This window comes from Hyperolius riggenbachi, chromosome 7, assembly GCF_040937935.1.
Source record: "Hyperolius riggenbachi isolate aHypRig1 chromosome 7, aHypRig1.pri, whole genome shotgun sequence".
Taxonomy (NCBI): Eukaryota; Metazoa; Chordata; class Amphibia; order Anura; family Hyperoliidae; genus Hyperolius; species Hyperolius riggenbachi.
The window spans coordinates 85,952,502-85,977,034 of NC_090652.1; the positions used below are offsets into that span (position 1 = coordinate 85,952,502).

The 24,533-nt window shown below is 45.7% G+C and overlaps 1 protein-coding gene across 2 annotated transcripts in view; it reads right to left on the reverse strand.

Moving 5' to 3' along the window:
* The window catches only part of SLX4 (SLX4 structure-specific endonuclease subunit), a 67,038-nt gene extending 49,959 nt beyond the window's left edge, over window positions 1-17,079 (reverse strand). For both annotated transcript variants that reach the window (XM_068244216.1, XM_068244215.1), the window contains exons 1-2: window positions 17,000-17,079; window positions 5,739-6,166 (exon numbers count right to left, since the gene is read on the reverse strand). In XM_068244216.1, the coding sequence (XP_068100317.1) occupies window positions 5,739-6,033 (295 nt within the window). In that variant the 5' untranslated portion in view covers window positions 6,034-6,166; window positions 17,000-17,079. The remainder of the gene's footprint in view (window positions 1-5,738; window positions 6,167-16,999) is intronic.
* Window positions 17,080-24,533: the final 7,454 nt, after the last annotated feature.

Consider the following 24,533-nt stretch of genomic DNA (forward strand, 5'->3'; position numbering starts at 1 on the left):
GGAAGGCTCTGGGTCGTATAGAGCCTTCCGTCTCCTCTTTCGGTGCCCTCCATCCTGTGCTGGCTCCCCCCAGTTTCAATCCCCCACCGAAAGGGTATTTGGAAGTCTTTGGGAGCCGTGTCCTCCCGAAGACGTGCGGCTCCATACTGCACAGGCGTGAGCGTGCAAGAGAGCGTGCTTGCGCAGGTGCAGTACAGGGCCGCCCTTCTTTAGGAGCACTTGCGCTCCCTAAAGACATCTGAAGCCTTCTTCGGCCGGGTAAAGCAGTATTTGACAAAATTAGTCAAATACTGCTACCGGGCGAGCCAGCACTGTATCGAGGGGACCAGGAGCGGAGTGGGAAGGCTCTATAGGACCTAGAGCCTTCCCTCTCCTTGGGTATCTGTCTCATTTTTTTAAATGCGGTTCCCATTCACTTTAAACATGAAGCATAGCTTGACACAAGTGTCTTGCAGCGATCTACGGGTATCTTAGCCCATTCTTCATGGGCAAAAGACTCCAGTTCAGTCACATTCTTAGGCTTGCGTGCTGCAACTGCTTTCTTTAAGTCCCACCAGAGCTTCTCAATCGGATTTAAGTCTGGTGACTGCGATGGCCACTCCAAAATGTTCCAGCCTTTAATCTGCAACCATGCTCTAGTGGACTTGGAGGTATTCTTGGGATCATTGTCCTGTTGAAAGGTCCAACGTCTCCCAAGCCTCAGGTTTGTGATGGACTGCATCACATTTTCATCCAATATTTCCTGGTGCTGAAGAGAATTCATGGTACCTTACACACGCTGAAGCTTCCCTGTACCTGCAGAAGCAAAACAGCCCCAAAGCATGATTGACCCCCCGCCATGCTTCACACTAGGCAAGATGTTCTTTTCTTCATAGGCCTTGTTCTTCCTCCTCCAAACATAGCGTTGATCAATGGGCCCAAACAGTTCTAATTTTGTTTCATCAGTCCACAGAACACTATCCCAAAACTGACTGGTTGAATACTTTTGAACACAACTATAAGTCTGAGCCTTTAAGACCAAAGCGAATACCCCAGAGGTCTGCTGTGCTTTGCAGTAAACAATAAGAAATACTTGGCTACACAGGTAACTAGGATGGAAAACACACGTCCATTACGTTCAGCTTCTGATAAACCCCACCAACAACACGTACAGCTACCATTCCAAGCCAGGATATGACAGGAGATCCATCCTGTTCTACTGTTTCCTTCCTGCTTTCAGAAGGAAACGGAGCCTTAAAAATGGATCAAAGAGTAAATTAAAATACTTCAGTGTGAACACATCTTCAGACACAATGTCTCTGAGTTACTATTAATAAACTAGATAAATCAAACGTTAAAAAAAGTGCTTTAGGCAGAAATGCTACCTACACTGCCTTGCAAAAGTATTCAGCCCTCTGAAGGTTTGTTTGGTTTTGTTGCTTGGAATTAAAATGGATTTTTAGGAGGTTAGTACCATTTTGTTTACGCAACGTGATTACCACCTTGAGGCCAGTTTTACAACTATGTTTTGCATTGCAGTGTATTGTGATGCTCCTGCTTCCACCACAATGCAAAAAATGACAGCAGAGCGTGCGGACAAGGTCATATGTATAAAGCCGTCCCCTGCTCAATGACGTGCTATGTCACTGGCCTTCCAATCGGTCCACACATGCGTGCCACAATGCACCACACTCTGTCATTTACACTACGTGTGCGTGGACCAGAGTTACACTACCCCAAGCACCATGCGTTAAAGAGAACCCGAGATGGGGTTCTGACAGTGCTATCCGCATACAGAGGCTGGGTCTGCCTATACAGCCCTGCCTCTGTTGCTATCCAGATCCCCCCTAAGCCCCCCTGTGCTCTGCTATCCCCCATAAATCACAGCCGCACTGTCGACATGCAGCGTGTCGCAGCGGGCTGTGTTTACCTATGTACTGTCAGTCTCGGCGCTCCACCCACCTCCTGCATAGCTCCGGTCCCCGCCCGCGTCCCTTCCCTTCCTGCTGGTTGGAGGGAAGGGACGCGGGCGGGGACCGGAGCTATGCAGGAGGAGGGGGGAGCTGCGATACTGACACTACAGAGGTAAACACAGCCCGCACAGCGCAGTTGTAATTTATGGGGGATAGCAGAGCGCAGGGGGGCTTAGGGGGGATCTGGATAGCAACAGAGGCTGGGCTGTAGAGGCAGACCCAGCCTCTGTATGCGGATAGCATTGTCAGAACCCCATCTCGGGTTCTCTTTAAGTGCGGCGCTTGCAGTAAGGAGTTGTTGCACTTGCGTTGGTTCGGATATTGCCGCCGCACCGCAATAAGTGTGAAAGTCTCCATAGACGTTCAACAATGTAGGTTTACTATGCTAGAGAAGAAGGGGCCTCATGGTGCAATTTTTTTTTTTTTATCTTTAGGCAAAACAAATAACTAAGGGAAACCATAAGGGGAAAAAGTGCCATAAATAGATACTATAGTAGAGGGAAGCCTGTGGATAATCCATCTCCCACCGATCCAGTGCTGGGACACCCTGAACCTCTTCTACAAGGACTTGTTAAAAAGTGCACCTCACTCTGAACTATGAATGAGCACAGCCGCACCGAGCAGGTTGCCTCGTGCCTGCGCATTAGTGCAGCGCTGCTCAAGCTCGGCGGAAGAAAGCCAAGCCCAAGCAGCTCCATGTTAGTGTGCAGACACAAGAGGTCCTGCATCTGCGCAGTGGAGCCGCGCTGGTTCACATACGGGAGCACGTCGTCCATGGTCTGGAGCACAATGTGGGAAGCCTGAAGGACCCAGAGATTTCCCTCTACTGAGGTAAGTACTGTATCTGATTTTCTCTCCTTTCTCTCCTTTTACACAAGTTACAGGGTTGCTTTAATACCTAGTACATACCATACAATTTTCTGTAAGATTTTTCTGTTAAGGTGCCCATACATTAGAAGATTATGGGCAGATGCGACCAAGAGACAAATTTATCTCTAATCGAATCTGATTGGAGATAAATTTGTCTCTAATTGAATCTGCCCATACACTACAGGCCGATTCCCGTCCGATTTCAGCAGAAAATCATCAGGGAATCAGCTTAGCCGCCGCGTCTGCCCCGCCGCAATGTATAAATGTATGCAGTGTGTGTGCATTTATACATTACCTGTCCGGCGTCAGCCTCCACACGATGACCGTCCATCTTGCAGGGTAAGCTGCATACACGCTAGCGGCGCATAGCGTCTGACGTCAGAGATGGCCGGAAACTGCGTGGAGGCCGACACCGGACAGGTAATGTATAAATGCACACACTGCATACATTTATACATTGCGGCGAGGGTTTCGTCGCTCGTTCGCAATTCGGCCGCCGTACCGCCGCGCACCCGACCAACCAACTTCGTCCCGAAATTTTCCAGCATGCGTGATCGACCGTGCGGCCAATTTCTGTCCCGAAAATGGTTGCTTTGTCGGTCAGGCATGCACTTGGCAGCACCAATTTTCATCCAATTCGATTATAATAATCGAATTGGATGGTCGATTGATTGGTTCATCGGCCCCTTTAGATTTTCTGTAATTAGATTTTCTGTAAAGTGCTGGTAGAGATTGGTCATTATCTCTGGTGCATTGTCTTCTGGTTTTCTCCTGCTGAGTAGAACAATGCCTAATTGCTCGGCAGATAGATGGTTACTCTGGGAATACACGGTGCGTTTTTTGCGGAAATTATTTGTTGGAAATTATCTTTCTGGCAGGTAAGTCTTACAGAAAATTGTATGGTGTGTAAGAGGAATGAGACAAAACAGAAATCATGAGTGTCCATAGATATCCCCTACCCTACAAAGTCAATAGTTTGGAGAGCCACCTTCTGCTGCAATTGCAGCTGCAGATTTGCTGGGGTCTATCTTTATTAGATTAGCACATCTAGGGCCTGATGCACAACATTGCAGTAAAGTTGCTGTGTGCAGAGAGCGCACAGTAATTTTACTGTTACTAACGCCAGGGGAGCACCGCACATAACTAAGAAGGATCCTACAGAGGCTTCTGACCTGGCCCTGGTGATCACCATTGCTGCGCATGGACAAAAGCTTGTTGGATATATTATTGTGGCTCCCCACCTTGTACAAAAGTGGCCATACTGTGCCTGCGCAAGCACAGCCAGGCCTATGCAGCAAGCCAGAGCTGCTCACACACAAGAGGTTCCATGTTACTGCCCAGGTGCAGCCATACTGCCTCACAGTACGGGTACACTCGTGCATGAAGAGCAGCGCAGTCGTGATTTAAATGAGGGTCCCGAGTAGCAGCGGCGGTCTCCAGGAGGAGCAGGAAGACGAGGCTTCCCTCTTCTTAGGAAAGTATCCGTTTTTTGTTTTATTCCACCTCGGGTTTGCTTTAACAATAGCATTTGGTATTTGTTTGCATTGTTTTGCATCCAGTGGTATTTCAAGCCTGTAGTGGATGGTTGAAAAAACGTCGTTTTCACTAGTTGTTTATTAATATTATTAAGTGTTAATATAGTGCCATTTTCAGCAGTGCTGTACAGATGTGTGAAGAAACCAGAGTGCCCAGAGGAAACCCACACAGACAAAGGGAGAACATACAAACTCCATGCAGGTAGTGCCCTGGCTGGGATTGAACCGGGGACCCAGCGCTGCAAGGCGAGAGTGCTATCCCCTACACCAGTGAGCAAACTTGGCTCTTCAGCTGTTAAGGAACCACAAATCCCACAATGCATTGGCCTTTATGAACATGACTGTGGCTGTCAGACTCCTGCAATGCATTGTGCCAAGTTTGCAGATCACTGCCCTACACCACAGTGCTGTGTTTTTCTTCAAACAAATGGCCCCCGAATAGTTAATGTCATGTTTAAAGGATACCCGAGGTGACATGTGACATGATGAGATAGACATGTGTATGTACATCGCCAAGCACACAAATAACTATGCTGTGTTGCTTTTTTTCTTTCTCTCTATGAAAGAGTTAAAAATCAGGTATGCAAGTGACAGTTTCTGTCCGGGTCGGATTATACCGTATCCCTCACTGATAAACTGCAGGAAATAAGGGACAATAGTTCATAGATTCTAGCTCTGCCATACTTCAATGCATGTGTCATTGAGCAGAGACAATAAAACTGTAAAAACTTAAACATTTCAGTTTTAGGAGAAGGAGAATAGATACAATTGTTTACCTCATCAGTTTATTTCCACGCCGTGTTTACTACAAAGAATACCATGCGTATGACGTCATATGCGTGACGTAGTGATGTCACACGCATGCGCAGAGCACTCCCGGCCACAGCAGTGTTCTCCCCAGCCTCTTTTAGCCGGGTGCTTCACCCGGCTAGATTTGGTGACCACCCAGCTGTCATCGGCTCACCTCCTCACACGCTATAAGCACAGTTGCCCTGCATTTTCAACCCGCCCCACCCGGCTACTTTTTCATGCCACCCGGCTGGAAAAAAATTCTGGGAGAACACTGCACAGGTGTGTGCTGTAGGACACGCACAGCCCGGTCAGCGCCTGTGCAGTAGTGCCCGACTCCAGCGACCCAGAAGAGACTGCTGGAGGGGTATTTAGGTAGGGGCGTGGGGGCAGAGAGAACGGGGAAAGCGGTAGGCATCAGGACACGTAACAGTATATGCCTGTTCCCCCCTGTTTCTCTGGGTTATTTCGCATCTGGTAGACTTTAAGTAGACGCTATCAAACATGACATCTTATAATACCTACTTTGCGTTGGCGCATTACCATGAATGGCCGCAACTGGTGTTGGTCAGAAAATAAAATAACCAGCTACCTTTGTTTGTGTGCCCGTCAGAGTGAAGATGGGTCTGCACAGCAGAAACCTTCTCCGCTCCGTCTCCATCGCTGGGCATCTCAGGACCTGATGCTGTTCTGATACTTGGTTCCGCCTCTTTGCTGGCTCCATTGCTTGCCTGGCTCTTTGGTTTGGGTGGTTTGGTCCGTTTCCGCTTGCTCTTGGCCGCATTGTCGGCTGTGGAGACACTCTGGCCCTCTAGCGGCTTGCTCTTCTTAACCCGCTTCAAAAGCTTGGAACATAATTCCGTGAACTCATCATCTGACTCAAGCATTAGTATAATCTTTCCAGGGGTCCTGGAGGATCCAGGCAGGCAGACACTATGGAGGGTAAAGAGGTGGGCAGGCAAGCGTTTTCCTCATTTCTGAGTCATCACAAAGGAGGGGTGGCCATTTCTCTAAAAAGACCTTTAGGAAACAGGAAGAAGAATGAAAATAAACTACATAAGATTGCGTTTTTTGAATCCCGCAGTAAAGAGGAACTTCAGCGAAAGGGGGAAAAAAATAAATGAATATATTGCAAAGTTAGAAGTTAAAAAAATAGAAGAGAGATCAACAAATGATTGATATTTGCCATGTAATTTGTATATATTGTTCGACCCACAATCAGCCTGCGTATAATCATCTTTACTGCTGGGAGACATAAAAAACAAAACAAAAAACTGACAGCACGAACAGTAGGATGTGAAAGTTAGGGCGACCTTGTTAATTGTCATGATTTTCCTGTATAAATCGTTGCTTGTTATGATAAAAAATGTCAGTTAAATACATGATCTTCTCAAAAAATTAGCATATTGTGATAAAGTTTATTATTTTCTGTAATGTACTGATAAACATTAGACTTTCATATATTTTAGATTCAAATACACACAACTGAAGTAGTTCAAGCCTTTTATTGTTTTAATATTGATGATTTTGGCATACAGCTCATGAAAACCCAAATTTCCTATCTCAAAAAATTAGCATATTTCTTCCGACCAATAAAAGAAAAGTGATTTTAAAACAAAAAAAGTCAACCTTCAAATAATTATGTTCAGTTATGCACTCAATACTTGGTCGGGAATCCTTTTGCAGAAATGACTGCTTCAATGCAGCGTGGCATGGAGGCAATCAGCCTGTGGCACTGCTCAGGTGTTATGGAGGCCCAGGATGCTTCGATAGCGGCCTTAAGCTCATCCAGAGTGTTGGGTCTTGCGTCTCTCAACTTTCTCTTCACAATATCCCACAGATTCTCTATGGGGTTCAGGTCAGGAGAGTTGGCAGGCCAATTGAGCACAGTAATACCATGGTCAGTAAACCATTTACCAGTGGTTTTGGCACTGTGAGCAGGTGCAAGGTTGTGCTGAAAAATGAAATCTTCATCTCCATAAAGCTTTTCAGCAGATGGAAGCATGAACCCACTTTTGAACCAGAAACAGCGGCAGAAGCGCCTGACCTGAGCTACAGAGAAGCAGCACTGGACTGTTGCTCAAGGGTTCCAAAGTACTTTTTTTTGATGAAAGCAACTTTTACATGTCATTCGGAAATCAAGGTGCCAGAGTCTGGAGGAAGACTGGGGAGAAGGAAATGCCAAAATGCCTGAAGTCCAGTGTCAAGTACCCACAGTCAGTGATGGTCTGGGGTGCCATGTCAGCTGCTGGTGTTGGTCCACTGTGTTTTATCAAGGGCAGGGTCAATGCAGCTAGCTATCAGGACATTTTGGAGCACTTCATGCTTCCATCTGCTGAAAAGCTTTGTGGAGATGAAGATTTCATTTTTTTAGCACAACCTTGCACCTGCTCACAGTGCCAAAACCACTGGTAAATGGTTTACTGACCATGGTATTACTGTGCTCAATTGGCCTGCCAACTCTCCTGACCTGAACCCCATAGAGAATCTGTGGAATATTGTGAAGAGAAAGTTGAGAGACGCAAGACTCAACACTCTGGATGAGCTTAAGGCCGCTATCGAAGCATCCTGGGCCTCCATAACACCTGAGCAGTGCCACAGGCTGATTGCCTCCATGCCACGCCGCATTGAAGCAGTCATTTCTGCAAAAGGACTCCCGACCAAGTATTGAGTGCATAACTGAACATAATTATTTGAAGGTTGACTTTTTTGTCCTCTATCCCTCATGTCCCTTCTGCCCCTGTGCCCTCCGTGTCCTCTATTCCTCATGTCCCTTCTACCCCCCAGGTCCTCTAGTGTGTTAATACTCGCAGCCTGGCATCTCTATCTGTGTGTCCTCTACCACTCATGTCCCTTCTATCTCCATATCCCCCTCTTCCATCCCCATGTCCGCCAGTACTTGTAGCAGGGCAGCTCAATCCCTGTATTCCCCTGTGTCCACCATGTTCATTGTCACTCATCTGCTGGGCATCTTTATCCCTTTGTTCCCGCTTCCCCATCTCTTATTTGCATTCTATTGCCAATGTCCTCTTCCTCTGTCCCCGTGTCAGCCAGTGCATGTGATGCATAATTGTAGCTGTTTCGTATCCTTCGTGTTCCTCATCTCTTATTTCCTTTGATCCTTTCTATTGCCGGGTAATGTCCTCCGCCGTTCCACGTGCCCGCCAGCGTTTTAAGATACATAGGCGGGACAACAGCTCCATCAGTGGGGTCATCAATGCACTCCCTGCTACTGAGGGAGTGCAGTGATTGGCCCCAGTGACGGGCTGTGCTCCCGCCCTCGGGACTATCGGGTGCTGTTTGAATTGGACCAGGAAACTTTAAGCCGCGTGATTGGCAGTCTGGGGCAGCGCACCCCGCCTGATTGGCTCATAGATCGGCAAAGCTGTGCGCCGACTCCTTAATGGAAGGAGCTGCACGGGTGAAAGTTTGTGTCTTAAACGCTGGCGGACACCGGGATGGAGGAAAAGAAGGACATCCAGATCGGGAAATAAATGATGGCGGACACGGGGATAGAGGAGAAGGACATCGCGATCGGGGACTAAATCATGGAGGACACGGGGATAGAGGAGAAGGACATTGCAATCGGGAAATACATGATGGAGGATACAGGAACACAGCCCAGCTACAAGTATGTATCACACTGGCGGACACAGGATGGAGGAAGAGGACATCGGGGATAAAAGGGAAAGAAGAGATAGGCGACACAGAGGACACGGGTAACACAGGGATGAGATGCGGGGCTAACACACTGGCAGACACAGGGATTGAGGCACAGGTCCGAATATGTAGTATTCGGACTATAAAGATGCACTTACTCCCCCCCCCACACACACACTTTTGGAGGAGAAAAAGTGCATCTTATAGTCCGGAAAATACAGTACATGCACAGGTGAATCCAATTGTGACAAAGAGTATTTAAGGGGGTCAATTGCAAGTTTCCCTCCTCTTTTAATTTTCTCTGAAGAGTAGCAACATGGGGGGTCTCAAAAAAAACAACTCTCAAATGACCTGAAGACAAAGATTGTTCACCATCATGGTTTAGGGGAAGGATACAGAAAGCTGTCTCAGAGATTTTAGTTGTCTGTTTCCACAGTTAGGAACATATTTAGGAAATGGAAGACCACAGGCTCAGTTCAAGTTAAGGCTTGAAGTGGCAGAACAAGAAAAATCTCGGATAGACAGAAGCGACAAATGGTGAGAAAAGCCAGAGTCAACCCACAGACCAGCACCAAAGACCTACAATATCATCTTGCTGCATATGGAGTCACTGTGCATCATTCAACCATTTGACGCACTTTACACAAGGAAATACTGTATGCGAGAGTGATGCAGAGGAAGCCTTTTCTCCGCCCACAGCACAAACAGAGCCGCTTGAGGTATGCTAAAGCACATTTGGTCAAGCAAGCTTCATTTTGGAATAAGGTGCTGTGGACTGATGAAACTAAAATTGAGTTATTTGGGCATAACAAGGGGCGTTATGCATGAAGGAAAAAGAACACAGCATTCCAAGAAAAACACCTGCTGCCTACAGTAAAATATGGTGGTGGTTCCATCATGCTGTGGGGCTGTGTGGCCAGTGCAGGGACTGGGAATCTTGTCAAAGTGGAGGGACACATGGATTCCACTCAGTATCAGCAGATTCTGGAGACCAATGACCAGGAATCAGTGTCAAAGCTGAAGCTACTAAAAATCCACTAAGGCATTAATGCAAAGGAACAAGTACAACAATCTGAAATGGCTATCTCAGTCCCCAGACCTGAATATAATTGAAAATCTGTGATGTGAGTTAAAGAGAGCTGTCCATGCTCGGAAGCCATCAAACCTGAATGAACTAGAGATGTTTTGTAAAGAGGAATGGTCCAAAATACCTTCAACCAGAATCTAGACTCTCATTGGAATCCACAGGAAGCGGTTAGAGGCTGTAATTTCTGCAAAAGGAGGCTCTACTAAATATTGCTTTCATTTCCTTTTTGTGGTGCCCAAATTTATGCACCTGTCTTATTTTGTACAATTACTGCACACTTTCTGTAAATCCAATAAACTTAATTTCACTTCTCAAATATGATATCACTGTATGTGTCTTTTATATAATATATGATATAAATATATCATATAAAAGACATGTACAGTGATATTTGAGAAGTGAAATTAAGTTTATTGGGTTTACAGAAAGTGTGCAATAATTGTGCAAAAGAAGACAGGTGCATAAATTTGGGCACCACAAAAAGGAAATTAACTGACGTTTTTTATTGTAACAACCAATGTTTTATACAGGAAAATCATGACGATTAACAAGGTTGCCCAAACTTTCGCACTCCACCCCTTATCAATGCAGTGGGCTAACAGGTTGTTTTTTTATAGCTATACATATGCACTGAGGGAGATACTGGTTGCTTTGCACTTGAAAACAGCCGTAATTTCCCACAACGCAACAAGACTCACAGACAGGAAACTGTCAGGACCTAGGTCCTGACATCACACTGTGGGAGGGGTTTTGCCCCAATATCAGCCATACAGACAATCCCGACAAAGACGATGATCTATCTGAGAAAAGGTAAAGATTTCTCAAAGAGAAGGAGTATCGGCTACTGATTGGAATGAAGTTCAATCCTTAATTACAGTTCCTCTTTAAGGTGCATCTATCTCTGGTCAGAGAAATATAACAATATTGTTTTTAATGCGGTCAGGATGAAATCTAATCAGTATGACATTAGTGTGACATTTTCTGTCTTTGCTCTTCTTTAAAGTAAACCTATAACTTGTAAAAAAAAAAAAAAAGTTCCATACTTATGTCAGTAGGGGAAAGCCGCTGGATGTACAGAGGTATCCCGATTCATCTTTTCTTCCCCACTCCCCTCCGTATATATGAGCATGTCCATATGAGCAAGCGCATAGTATGGCCAATAACTGCACAGTAGCACGGAGGAAAAAGCAGTGCAAGAGCAGCTCTGTGCTACTGTGCGGGCGGTACTTTGCGTCTGCGCAGTGTGGCCGGGCACTTACATGGAAGGAAGCGTGGCCGTGAGCAATATTCTACTTTAATGTGAAAGATTGTTCAGAGGGGTCCAGCGCAGTGCAGGAGGGGTGCAGGGAGAGGCTTCCCTTACTGAGGTAAGGATCTAACATTTTTTTAATGGTTACAGGTACCCTTTAATACAGAGGGCTTAGATGTTGCACTGCTAGCTCCACCTCTAAGTGACACCTCTTGTCTGAATAACTTTCTGTGTGTCTTATTAGCTATGCCTGTAAACAGTCCATGAAGCTTAAGTTGCGTACACACTTACGATGGATGTCGTCAGTCAGGGATCAGGACATAATTTCCCTTGGGCGACATTGCTGGGCCGGGCTACACACAAGCGTGTCAGCGGTGTAGCAGACAATGCACTGTGTTGCTATGCGGTCGGTGACGAGCGGTCCATGCATGATGTCCCGCAGTCGCCAGCGCGAACAATGGGACCGGCGTCACTGGGGTTGAGTAGATCCGCCCGGCGGATCGATTGTGGGTTGGGGCTGCTGTACATACGCCTTATTTTCAGCTGAGGCAGTCGTTATTGGCCACCTTGGCCAACTTAAATCAGGTGTGTGTACAAGGCTTTAGACTGAGTACACACAAGGGGATCAGGTGGCAATCTGTTGGATGATCCAAAGTAACGCCAAACCAAAGTACACATTACGGTGGCTCTCCCATCTGATCTTTTGTCACCGTGGGTGTACACAGTGGTTAAGAGTCACCAAAGGATCAGGGCTGAAGCAGGTAGGAGAGTTGGAACCATACTAACCAGCAGCATGTGGCTGCTCTCTGACGTTGAATGCTGGGCAACAGGCCATATCTGTTTCCACTAACACCATTATCGATCAGAGTCCCATAAATACACACTGGGATCTCTGCAGGACTGATTTGCAAAAACAGCCAAGATGTGTCAGTCTCATCTGCCTCGATCCTGCTTGAGCGGCAGCGTAACGCTGTACTTGTGTACGGCTGGCCGCAGGCTAATGCTTGTGATTGGAGCAAAGGCCTGAACGTTGTATCATCTGTACGAGCCCATAGGCTCAGTTAATGCTACAAAGTTATAGACGCTGTGATCTGCAAACCTGGCTCTCCAGCTGTTAAAGAGAACCCGAGGTGTGTTTTACAAATCCTAATTGCACACAGAGGCTGGGTCTGCATATAATGCCCAACCTTTGTTGCTATATTATCTCCCCCAGGCCCCCCCCTGCACTCTGCTATGCCCCCCCAAAGTAAACCGCCATGCTAACGACACACAGCATATCACCAGCAGGCTGTTTACATGTATACTGTCATTCTCGCCACTCCCCCACCTTCTCTATTTCGCCGCTCCCCGCCCGCGTCCCTTTCCTCCAATCAGCGGGAAAGGAAGGGACACGGGCGGGGAGCGGCGACATAGAGGAGGCAGGGGAGCAGCAAAAATGACAGTATACATGTAAACAGCCTGCTAGTGACACGCTGTGTGTCGCTAGCATGGCGGTTTACTTTGGGGGGCATAGCAGAGGGCAGGGGGGGGGGGCGATAACATAGCAACAGAGGCTGGGCATTATATGCAGACCCAGCCTCTGTATGCAATTAGGATTTGTAAAACCCACCTCGGGTTCTCTTTAAGGAACTACAAGTCCCACAATGCATTGCGGGAGTCTGACAGCCACAGTCATGATTCATAAAGGCAAATGCATTGTGGGACTTGTAGTTCCTTAACAACTGGAGAGCCAAGCTTGCAGATCACAATTATAGAGCATGTAATCAAAAGATAAAGCAGGCACTCCATCCAGTTCTGGGTTCTTGATGTGGTGACAAGGCAGTGTCACTGTAGTTCATAGCATAGCAAGATACATCAGCACACCAGTCTCTATTCAAGATGCAATGCACATTTTATTGTGCACTATTCCACAGACAATCCGACAATTGCTTTGGGGGCCGTGCAGGGTCCCCCTTTCTCAAGACATGTGGCATAAGGCTCTCAAGACATGTGGCACATTGTCTATGTGGAATAGTGCACAATAAAATGTGCATTTCATCTTGAATAGAGACTGGTGTGCTGATGTATCTTTGCTATGCTATTATAGAGCATGAAAATGTCAGCACTTTATTTCCGGGGGGTATTGCAACTGGGTAACCCTCACTAAAGCCACCTTCACTGTCTCTGCCTGCTCTGGATGATTCACATCAAACTATAGTTTGGATGCGTCTCGGTAAGCTGGCAGCACTTCTCTTTAGTCCGTGATAATCCAAGAAGAGCAGATGCGTTCCCCATCTAGCCGGACCGCGTATGTGATGTCACACACACGCCCCAAGTGATATAATAATATCAGCAGCCACCAGGGGCCCAATGCGTAAAACATTTGGGGGGATGCTGCTTGGGGCAGCGTCGCCGTCACAAGTAGAGATGTGGCGAACGGTTCCCTAACCGTTCGCTGGCGAACATCTCCAAATCCCTGGGGTTCTTACTACTTCCGGGTCGCACTGACCCGGAGTAGTACGCCTGCGCTGCCCAGCTGAGCGCGTCCTAGATCGCGCTCCTGTTGCCTGGCACTTTCTGCACGTGACGTCATGAATGACGTCACGCACATGCGCAGAGAGTGCCCGGCAACAGGAGCGCGATCTAGGACGCGCTCAGCCGGGCAGCGCAGGCGTACTACTCTGGGTCAGTTCGACCCGGAAGTAGTAAGAGCTCCAGATATGTTCGCCGGGCGAACAGTTCGCCACATCTCTGGTCACAAGCCAAATTCCCTAAAGATTTCATGCTGAAATTTATAAGGAATCGGCCTGCAGTGTATGGGCAGCTGACAGATCTCTCTCTGATCAGATTCGATCAAAGAGAGATTTGTCTCTTGGTCGAATCTGCCCATCACTGCTAACTGTATGGGCACCTTTCATCTCAGGCTGGGAACACACTGGGCAGTGCAGGAAAGGTAGCGTTTTGCTGCATATGCATTTGTGCGTTTTCTGTGCTTTCACGTTTTTTTCCCGCACATGCATTTTTCCTGCAATTGCGGTTCCCATATATATTTAAATCAGATATGCATTTTATATGCTTTTTTTTCCAATGCTTTTATACAAATCACTATGAAGTCAACAGGAAGCAGAAATACACCATCCAATTTGTTTTTTTTGTTTTTTTTACTAAAAACTGCATACAAAACACATAAAAAAACCTCACTGAATATGCAGCAAGACCAGCATTTTAAGGCCTCCTTTCCACGAACTGTTGAAAGGCAGTGAAATGCCTCTCAAACTCTCTCAACTGCTCACTGCTGCCTGGTAACTGCTTGTTGCTGCATGATAACTGCTTACTTCTGCCTGGTAACTGCTTGTTGCTGCATGATAACGGCTTACTTCTGCCTGGTAACTGCTTGCTGAGCACACAGCTCAACAGTTTGTGAAAAGGAGGCCTTAAACATGAACATTGCAGGCAAAGCAAAATTATGTTTTTTTTTTATTCATGCGGCCCATTGACTTGCATTATGTGCATTTTCCCCAACGCTAGCATTTCTGCCTAGTGTTTTCCTACCCTCTGTGAGAATTCATGCATTTAAGTAACTAATGAATTTGGTAAAGATAACACGTGCGATGTGCGGGGAAAAAGATGAACTGCCGGAAGTTTTTTTGACACATGCAGAGACTGGATTTAATGTGAGTGATCCGACTGATTAGAATGGGCTGTCATCACACATGACCTTCATGTGAACCTTCCACTTTATCATTCCAGACAGATGGGCTAACTGCCAAAACCTCTGATTTTATGCAGGTGGACAAACTTCCTGATAATACCTGCCTTCTCAAATCCTATGTAAGTGGCAGAGGTGTACTTAATTGTTTACATTGCTTCTGTATTTTATCTCAGTCTCATCTGAGGTTGTATTTACTTTATGTTAAGACCTTCTAAGAATCAGATGACTTTTTATTCTGGTACACTTCAGAAACGCACAACCGCTCGGCCCTCAGTGTTACACCATGTGAGGGATTTCAAAAGAACTGGCTCTGCAACCGTTCAAGTAGTTATAGCAATCACCCCAGACTTCGCTGAATATGGCTCACTAGGCAAGCTGAGAAACGTGCAGCTGAATCTAACAGACGGAAAACACTTTGTAAAATTGCTTCACAACAAGACAGACCGGGCACTGTAACTTTAAGCACTTTTAATCCTCTTCATGCCATAGATATAACACAAACATCTTGTTACACAGCGATACATCAAACCTGTTCATGCACTGATGCAGGGGTGTGTAGGGTTCGGGTGATCAGGGAGTAGAAGGACGGCACCCAAACCCTGCACACCCCTGCATCAATGCATGAACAGGTTTGATGTATCGCTGTGTAACAAGATGTTTGTGTTATATCTATGGCATGAAGAGGATTAAAAGCGCTTAAAGTTACAGTGCCCGGTCTGTCTTGTTGTGAAGCAAGTGACTTTTTATTCTGTCTGGACACACAAAACCACAGGATTGAAAGAGGGTGTATTTCTCCCTTATGACTGTACTTTACTGCTGAAAGCAACAAATGCAGAACGCACACACGGCTCATTATATGGTTTGTTTATTAGTGCTTCTATAATGCCTAAGTAGTTATAAAATAATCATTTAACTGCTACAATAAGAGCTGTGACTAAGACAATGTTCACAGTGACCATTACTTCCTGTGATAGCGGGAACGCATCGCAGTATATCAGGACATTGGCGCTGCACCTTATGTTTGTATTGTGTCCGGTACAGTGAAGAATACAATATGTTTCATGTTAACAGAATGTGCTCATCCATAATTGGCACCATGTACAGTGACCAGGTTTTTCAGGGCCCAAGCTGGGACAAGGATGGGACTGGGGGAGAAGGTAGACTGGCCAATGTCAGGAGGCAGGCACAGGATATTACATTTCATACCAATACAGATTACCATTTAAAAATATATAAAGCACAGGGAGAGATATATGCTGCTAATACATATAGATTTTACAAAGCAGCATTAGAGCCATCCTAATAAATTCACAACACAAGAAAGAAAACATTCACAAATAATTTTTCATGAAAAACTATTTGAATGTGTGAGCATAGTCCACACCTTCACCACAGTACCGCAAAGCTGCCATCATGCAGCATCATGCTACTGCATAGGCGTGTACTGTACTCGCTTATGCGCAAACAAGTGTGCGGCCACAAAAACAAAGACGACAAGCGCTTTGTCGGATCTGTTTAGAGAGCTCTTGCACAGGAGCAGTGGGCTCAAGGACGATCTGGTCACTGTACTCCATGGCACAAGAAACATATAAAAGAAGCTCTCCTTGAATATTAGAGGGAGCCAATGCTGGAACAGTGGGCTGCGAAAGGATCTGGGAATAGTGATGGTAGCTACAAGTACATAGGCAGCGCTAATTTAAATTTCGATTATGAGTAGCTACGTACTCATAGCTACCATCACTATCTGGGAAGACTCTGAACTATCCAGACTTCCCACTACTGAAACAAGTATCACATTTTGACTTTGTTTTTTATCCAAGTATCTGATTGGTTCATTTCAAGCTGCATTAATTTGCATAAATTGCAAAGAAGCCCACAGAGAACACACACAAACTACTGTACATGCAGATGCAACCCCAAACTCAGCGACAGGGATGACCACATGAAACCAAACCACAAATGAATTTTAGCTGTTCCATTTATTTAATGAATGCAAAGACAATGCATCCCTGCGCCCCCATGAGAAACGTGGTGGGGAGTCCCCAGACATTCTGTGTAGCTAAGAATACAGAAACACAGAGAGGAACCCAGGCTGCCCACGTGCTGCACAGACCATTCATCGCCCGCCTCCCTGCACCCGTTCACCTCCCGTTATTATCATCTTACCTGAGCCCAGCCATAATTACGTACGAGCCAGGAACCGGATGTTGATCTCAGCGACGTCACCACGCTAGACGTCCTACGGGCGCCTAGACGTTCCCATAGCAACCCACTAGGCCAATTCAGCGTCCCTACCGACGGTCTGGCGCCACCGTGCGGATAGGAAGTGCAGTGCTTGCCATAGGTATGGTGGTTCCAATACTGCCATACACGGTCTATATACTCTATATACAGTACCCAAGTTGAGCTTTTATGTACTTCAGTAATAGTGTAATTTCCATTACAGGGCCTTCATTAAAATATACTAATTGTAGCAGAAAAGGATTAAAGGAAACCTGAAGACTCAAAAAAAAAAGTTTTACGGTACTTATCCGTTAGCCGGGCGCATCCGGCAGGTGGCGCTGTTGTATCGAATTTCGATGCGCTGGGTTGTATCTAATTCCATTCATACTTCAACGTAGTACTGTGTGAATGGAAGCGCCGCAGGTGGCGCTAATTACATTGATACGTTGATAACAATACAGTGTTAATGGCAAGGAATACATTGTATTTGAAGTGGCTGGCACTTTTACATGGAATTCAAATGAAGGCGGCGGCAATGCAGATGAAGCCGCCGCCTTCCTCTGTTCTTCTTCTTCTTCTCCCCCTTTGCCCTCCTCTCGCTTCTACAATGCTGGCAGCCTGCGGGGCCATGCGTCTCCCCCCAGAGTCGTTCGTCGCGGCAGGGAATCCTGCTTGTTTCCTTGCGACGAACGACTGTGGGGGGGACAGGTGTGTGCCAAATCTTCCAATGTTCACCTGTCACACACCTTGTTAGGCCTACGTCTAGGCCTCCGTGCCGGTGCTCGCCTCCTGCAGGTACACCACTCCTGCCTCAGTGCAGTACAATCGAACAAACGGAGACAGCACACAAATGGCTTCAGTCAAATAACTGTATTGAATAGCATGCAGAGGCACACATACGACATGTTTCGGGCGGAGCCCTTCCTCAGGTGTGCCACACCCATCATCAGTAACACCTAAATACCCACCCAACAGGAAGTCATGTGACTAACACAATCACATGACCTTAAAGTGCAATTACAATATAATAACATAATACAATATCCTTCTGGGGAACTACACAAACCAGTGTCTACCCCAGCTAACTGAGGAATAGATCACCCAGATGCTGTCATAAAAAATATGAGCATATTACATATAAGCAAAATCACATTATTGCATTTCATCTCATAACGATACCAATCTTGCAAAAAGTCCTGTTTCAGATTCACTATGCGGACAGTTTCACCCTAAGAGAGGAAGACATCACAAAAAACATCTTAGGCTCAGGTTTTCATTTAAACCATGCGGGCATACACAATTAAATTTCCTTATCCATTTAGCTTCGCATTGGAGCAACAATTTCTTCCTATTACCACCTCTAGCTAGTTTAGGTACATCTTCAATCACAAACCATCTAAGTTGACTTGCTCTATGGCGAGTTTGCAAAAAATGTCGTGAGACCGATGTTTCATATTCTTTCTTGCCTAGTGCCAAGTTTGTGATATCTCTCTTATGTTCTTGTATTCTTTCTTTTACCTGTCTTTCAGTTTTACCAATGTACACATACCCACAGGGGCACTTGAGCCCGTACACCACATACGTGCTCAAGCAAGTGAACCTGCCCCTAATGGGCATGCTAGCACCAGTAGAGGGATGAGAAATGTTGCTACCCTTTATAATTGCACCACAGCAGTTACAATTTAGGCAAGGAAACGTACCTTTCTTTGTACTAAAAGAGACACCTCTCTTATGGATAGCAATGTCGGACCTGCATACCCAATCCTTTATTGTTTTACCCCTCCGGTATGCAAATACGGGGGGGTCAACAAATAGTTTACCAAACTGTTTATCTTGTTTTAATACAGGCCAAAGTCTCCGTACCACAGATCGAATCTGTTCAGACATGTACCCATAATTGCACACAAAAGGTAATCGATTTGACTCTCGCTTAACCTTTGGTGCCAGCAGTTCCTTCCTGGTAAGGGATCTCACTTCCCCACTCACCCTTTGAAGAGCATGCCTATCATAACCCTTATCAACCATTTTCTGAATCAGACCTTCGGCTGCTTCATCATAATCCGCAATATCCGACGATATCCGACGAGCCCTTAAAAATTGGCCTTTAGGGATGCCTTTTTTAACCGTAGCGGCATGAAAACTATCAGTGCGCAATAAATTATTACGCTCCGTAGGTTTCTGGTACAAACTTGTACTCAATCTGCCATTTTTGTTACTAATGGTTACATCCAGGTAATGGATACAACTGGTCGACCATTCGGCCGTAAATTTAATCGTAGGGTGCGCCAAATTCGCATCCTCAACCATTTTCTCAAAAAGCTCTACCGGGCCATCCCATAGTAACAAAATATCGTCGACAAAACGAAAAAAACGAAAAATATGTTTTCCATACGTTTCATGATTGATAAACATACTCCTCTCAAGGTTTGTGAGGAACAAGTTAGCAAAAGAAGGAGCTGCTGGCGAACCCATACTCGTGCCTTGACACTGAACGTAAAAGCTCTCAAGAAATCGAAAATAATTAGAACGCAAAATTAGTTCCAATGCATCCATAATAAAGAAAATCTTGGAGTTTGGAAGTGTGGTCTCTAATAATTTCTCCTCGATTCGCTGCATGCCCTCCTCATGCGGAATCGAGGTAAACAAGCTCTGTACGTCCAGTGTACAAAGCAAAAGGCCCTCGGGGATGGTGTTCAATCCCTCTAGTTTACACAACAGATCTTTCGTATCCAACAAACACGTATCTATATCTTTCACCAAATCCTGCAAAAAGAAATCAACATATTTCGCCAAGGGGTACAGAACTGACCCCAGGCCAGACACAATCGGCCTGCCTGGCGGCATGTCCAGGCACTTGTGTATCTTAGGTAGAAGATACAGGATAGGTGTTTGTGGATTGTCTACTGTCAGGAATGCAGCTGTTTGTTTATCCAAAATGCCATCTTCAATACCCTGCTGAATCAAAATATCAACCTTCTTCTTAATCTCAACTGTGGGGTCACAATCACACAATCTGTAATGACCCTCCAAACTCAACTGACGCTGTGCTTCCTGAACATATTGGCATCTGTCCTGCACTACAATTGCACCCCCCTTATCAGCCTTGCATATAATTATTCCATCGTTTTCTTTCAAGCTCTTTAAGGCATCCCTCTCCATAGGAGATAAGTTATTAAACAGGGAAGATTTCCTCTTGCGGTCAAACTGTTCCCATAAACTGCGCACCTCGTGCAATACAGCACCTTCAAAAAGATCAACAGAGTTATTCATAATGTCAGGTTCCCAATCGCTTTTCCTAAAAAAAGGTCCTCTAGTAATACTGGGTTTATCTGCAAAAGTCATACGCAACTTGATGGACCGGACAAATCTGTAAAAGTCTACTTCCCAAGTAAAAAGGTCCCCAGAGGTTGTCGGGACAAAGCCCAGACCTTTAGCCAGAACGCTCATCTCTGACTTTGTTAGATTATATTGTGAAATATTTATAACTGGATTGCTTACCCCCTCTAACGATTCCCTCCTCGCTTCGGATAATCGTCCCGAGGTAGGGGTTGTCTGGGGTTCTTGCGCCTTGCTGCAGCCTCTGCCCCGTCGATGCCTCCGGTGTCTGATGCTGTTTCTGCCTCCTGAAAATCAACAGAAGCCTGTGAAGCGTCGCCGGCGCCCACGACAGGGTCATCCGCAAGGAGGTGGGCAAGGTGGTACGCCAGCCGGCACGTCCGGCGAATCATTACCAGAAGGCTCTAGTGTGGAATCCTCCTTGGATTTTCAGGAGGCAGAAACAGCATCAGACACCGGAGGCATCGACGGGGCAGAGGCTGCAGCAAGGCGCAAGAACCCCAGACAACCCCTACCTCGGGACGATTATCCGAAGCGAGGAGGGAATCGTTAGAGGGGGTAAGCAATCCAGTTATAAATATTTCACAATATAATCTAACAAAGTCAGAGATGAGCGTTCTGGCTAAAGGTCTGGGCTTTGTCCCGACAACCTCTGGGGACCTTTTTACTTGGGAAGTAGACTTTTACAGATTTGTCCGGTCCATCAAGTTGCGTATGACTTTTGCAGATAAACCCAGTATTACTAGAGGACCTTTTTTTAGGAAAAGCGATTGGGAACCTGACATTATGAATAACTCTGTTGATCTTTTTGAAGGTGCTGTATTGCACGAGGTGCGCAGTTTATGGGAACAGTTTGACCGCAAGAGGAAATCTTCCCTGTTTAATAACTTATCTCCTATGGAGAGGGATGCCTTAAAGAGCTTGAAAGAAAACGATGGAATAATTATATGCAAGGCTGATAAGGGGGGTGCAATTGTAGTGCAGGACAGATGCCAATATGTTCAGGAAGCACAGCGTCAGTTGAGTTTGGAGGGTCATTACAGATTGTGTGATTGTGACCCCACAGTTGAGATTAAGAAGAAGGTTGATATTTTGATTCAGCAGGGTATTGAAGATGGCATTTTGGATAAACAAACAGCTGCATTCCTGACAGTAGACAATCCACAAACACCTATCCTGTATCTTCTACCTAAGATACACAAGTGCCTGGACATGCCGCCAGGCAGGCCGATTGTGTCTGGCCTGGGGTCAGTTCTGTACCCCTTGGCGAAATATGTTGATTTCTTTTTGCAGGATTTGGTGAAAGATATAGATACGTGTTTGTTGGATACGAAAGATCTGTTGTGTAAACTAGAGGGATTGAACACCATCCCCGAGGGCCTTTTGCTTTGTACACTGGACGTACAGAGCTTGTTTACCTCGATTCCGCATGAGGAGGGCATGCAGCGAATCGAGGAGAAATTATTAGAGACCACACTTCCAAACTCCAAGATTTTCTTTATTATGGATGCATTGGAACTAATTTTGCGTTCTAATTATTTTCGATTTCTTGAGAGCTTTTACGTTCAGTGTCAAGGCACGAGTATGGGTTCGCCAGCAGCTCCTTCTTTTGCTAACTTGTTCCTCACAAACCTTGAGAGGAGTATGTTTATCAATCATGAAACGTATGGAAAACATATTTTTCGTTTTTTTCGTTTTGTCGACGATATTTTGTTACTATGGGATGGCCCGGTAGAGCTTTTTGAGAAAATGGTTGAGGATGCGAATTTGGCGCACCCTACGATTAAATTTACGGCCGAATGGTCGACCAGTTGTATCCATTACCTGGATGTAACCATTAGTAACAAAAATGGCAGATTGAGTACAAGTTTGTACCAGAAACCTACGGAGCGTAATAATTTATTGCGCACTGATAGTTTTCATGCCGCTACGGTTAAAAAAGGCATCCCTAAAGGCCAATTTTTAAGGGCTCGTCGGATATCGTCGGATATTGCGGATTATGATGAAGCAGCCGAAGGTCTGATTCAGAAAATGGTTGATAAGGGTTATGATAGGCATGCTCTTCAAAGGGTGAGTGGGGAAGTGAGATCCCTTACCAGGAAGGAACTGCTGGCACCAAAGGTTAAGCGAGAGTCAAATCGATTACCTTTTGTGTGCAATTATGGGTACATGTCTGAACAGATTCGATCTGTGGTACGGAGACTTTGGCCTGTATTAAAACAAGATAAACAGTTTGGTAAACTATTTGTTGACCCCCCCGTATTTGCATACCGGAGGGGTAAAACAATAAAGGATTGGGTATGCAGGTCCGACATTGCTATCCATAAGAGAGGTGTCTCTTTTAGTACAAAGAAAGGTACGTTTCCTTGCCTAAATTGTAACTGCTGTGGTGCAATTATAAAGGGTAGCAACATTTCTCATCCCTCTACTGGTGCTAGCATGCCCATTAGGGGCAGGTTCACTTGCTTGAGCACGTATGTGGTGTACGGGCTCAAGTGCCCCTGTGGGTATGTGTACATTGGTAAAACTGAAAGACAGGTAAAAGAAAGAATACAAGAACATAAGAGAGATATCACAAACTTGGCACTAGGCAAGAAAGAATATGAAACATCGGTCTCACGACATTTTTTGCAAACTCGCCATAGAGCAAGTCAACTTAGATGGTTTGTGATTGAAGATGTACCTAAACTAGCTAGAGGTGGTAATAGGAAGAAATTGTTGCTCCAATGCGAAGCTAAATGGATAAGGAAATTTAATTGTGTATGCCCGCATGGTTTAAATGAAAACCTGAGCCTAAGATGTTTTTTGTGATGTCTTCCTCTCTTAGGGTGAAACTGTCCGCATAGTGAATCTGAAACAGGACTTTTTGCAAGATTGGTATCGTTATGAGATGAAATGCAATAATGTGATTTTGCTTATATGTAATATGCTCATATTTTTTATGACAGCATCTGGGTGATCTATTCCTCAGTTAGCTGGGGTAGACACTGGTTTGTGTAGTTCCCCAGAAGGATATTGTATTATGTTATTATATTGTAATTGCACTTTAAGGTCATGTGATTGTGTTAGTCACATGACTTCCTGTTGGGTGGGTATTTAGGTGTTACTGATGATGGGTGTGGCACACCTGAGGAAGGGCTCCGCCCGAAACATGTCGTATGTGTGCCTCTGCATGCTATTCAATACAGTTATTTGACTGAAGCCATTTGTGTGCTGTCTCCGTTTGTTCGATTGTACAGGTGTGTGCCCCCCCCCCCCAGCTGGCAGGGTTGTATAGTTGAGAGAGGGCAAAGGGGGAGAAGAAGAACAGACGAAGCCGGCGGCTTCATCTGTTACATTGCCGCCGCCTTCATTTGAATTCCACTAAGTGCCAGTGCCGGCCACTTCAAATACAATGTATTCCTTGCCATTAACACTGTATTGTTATCAACGTATCAATGTAATTAGCGCCACCTGCGGTGCTTCCATTCACACAGTACTACGTTGAAGTATGAATGGAATTAGATACAACCCAGCGCATCATAATTCGATACAACAGCGCCACCTGCCGGATGCGCCCGGCTAACGGATAAGTACCAGTTTTACTTACCTGGGGCTTCTACCTACCCCTTGCAGACGTCCTGTGCCTGCACTGGGGCAAAACGATCCTCCGGTCCCTCACCGCAGCTCAGTTTTTCAGTCAGCGGGCCACTGTGCCTGCGCGACCCTGACCGCGTGCATCCTTGCCCCTGCTCATGTCGTCAGGAGCATTCTGTGCTGGTGTGGTACAAGGTACAAGGACAGGGCCTCGCAGGTGCGGTGGCCATTAATTTTTAAGTCGGCGGTAAAGAAACGGAGCCTTGGTGGGGGACTGGAGGATCATTTGCTAATGTCGCAGGCACAGGGCGGCTGCAGGGGGCTGGCAGGTAAGTTAAACTTTTTTTTTTTTTTTTTAGTCTTTAGGGCTGCTTTAAGATGAAATGGGGCTCTAGACAAAACAGCAGTTTTTGTCCACCGCTGAGGATCACCTGGCTTTTTTTTCTTAGTAAGATTTGGTGGGAGGTAGCAAACTATCTACACTGAGGTTGTATGTTCTCCATGTGTCTGTGTGGGTTTCTTCTGGGCACTCCTGTTTCCTCCCATATCCCAAAAATATAGAGAT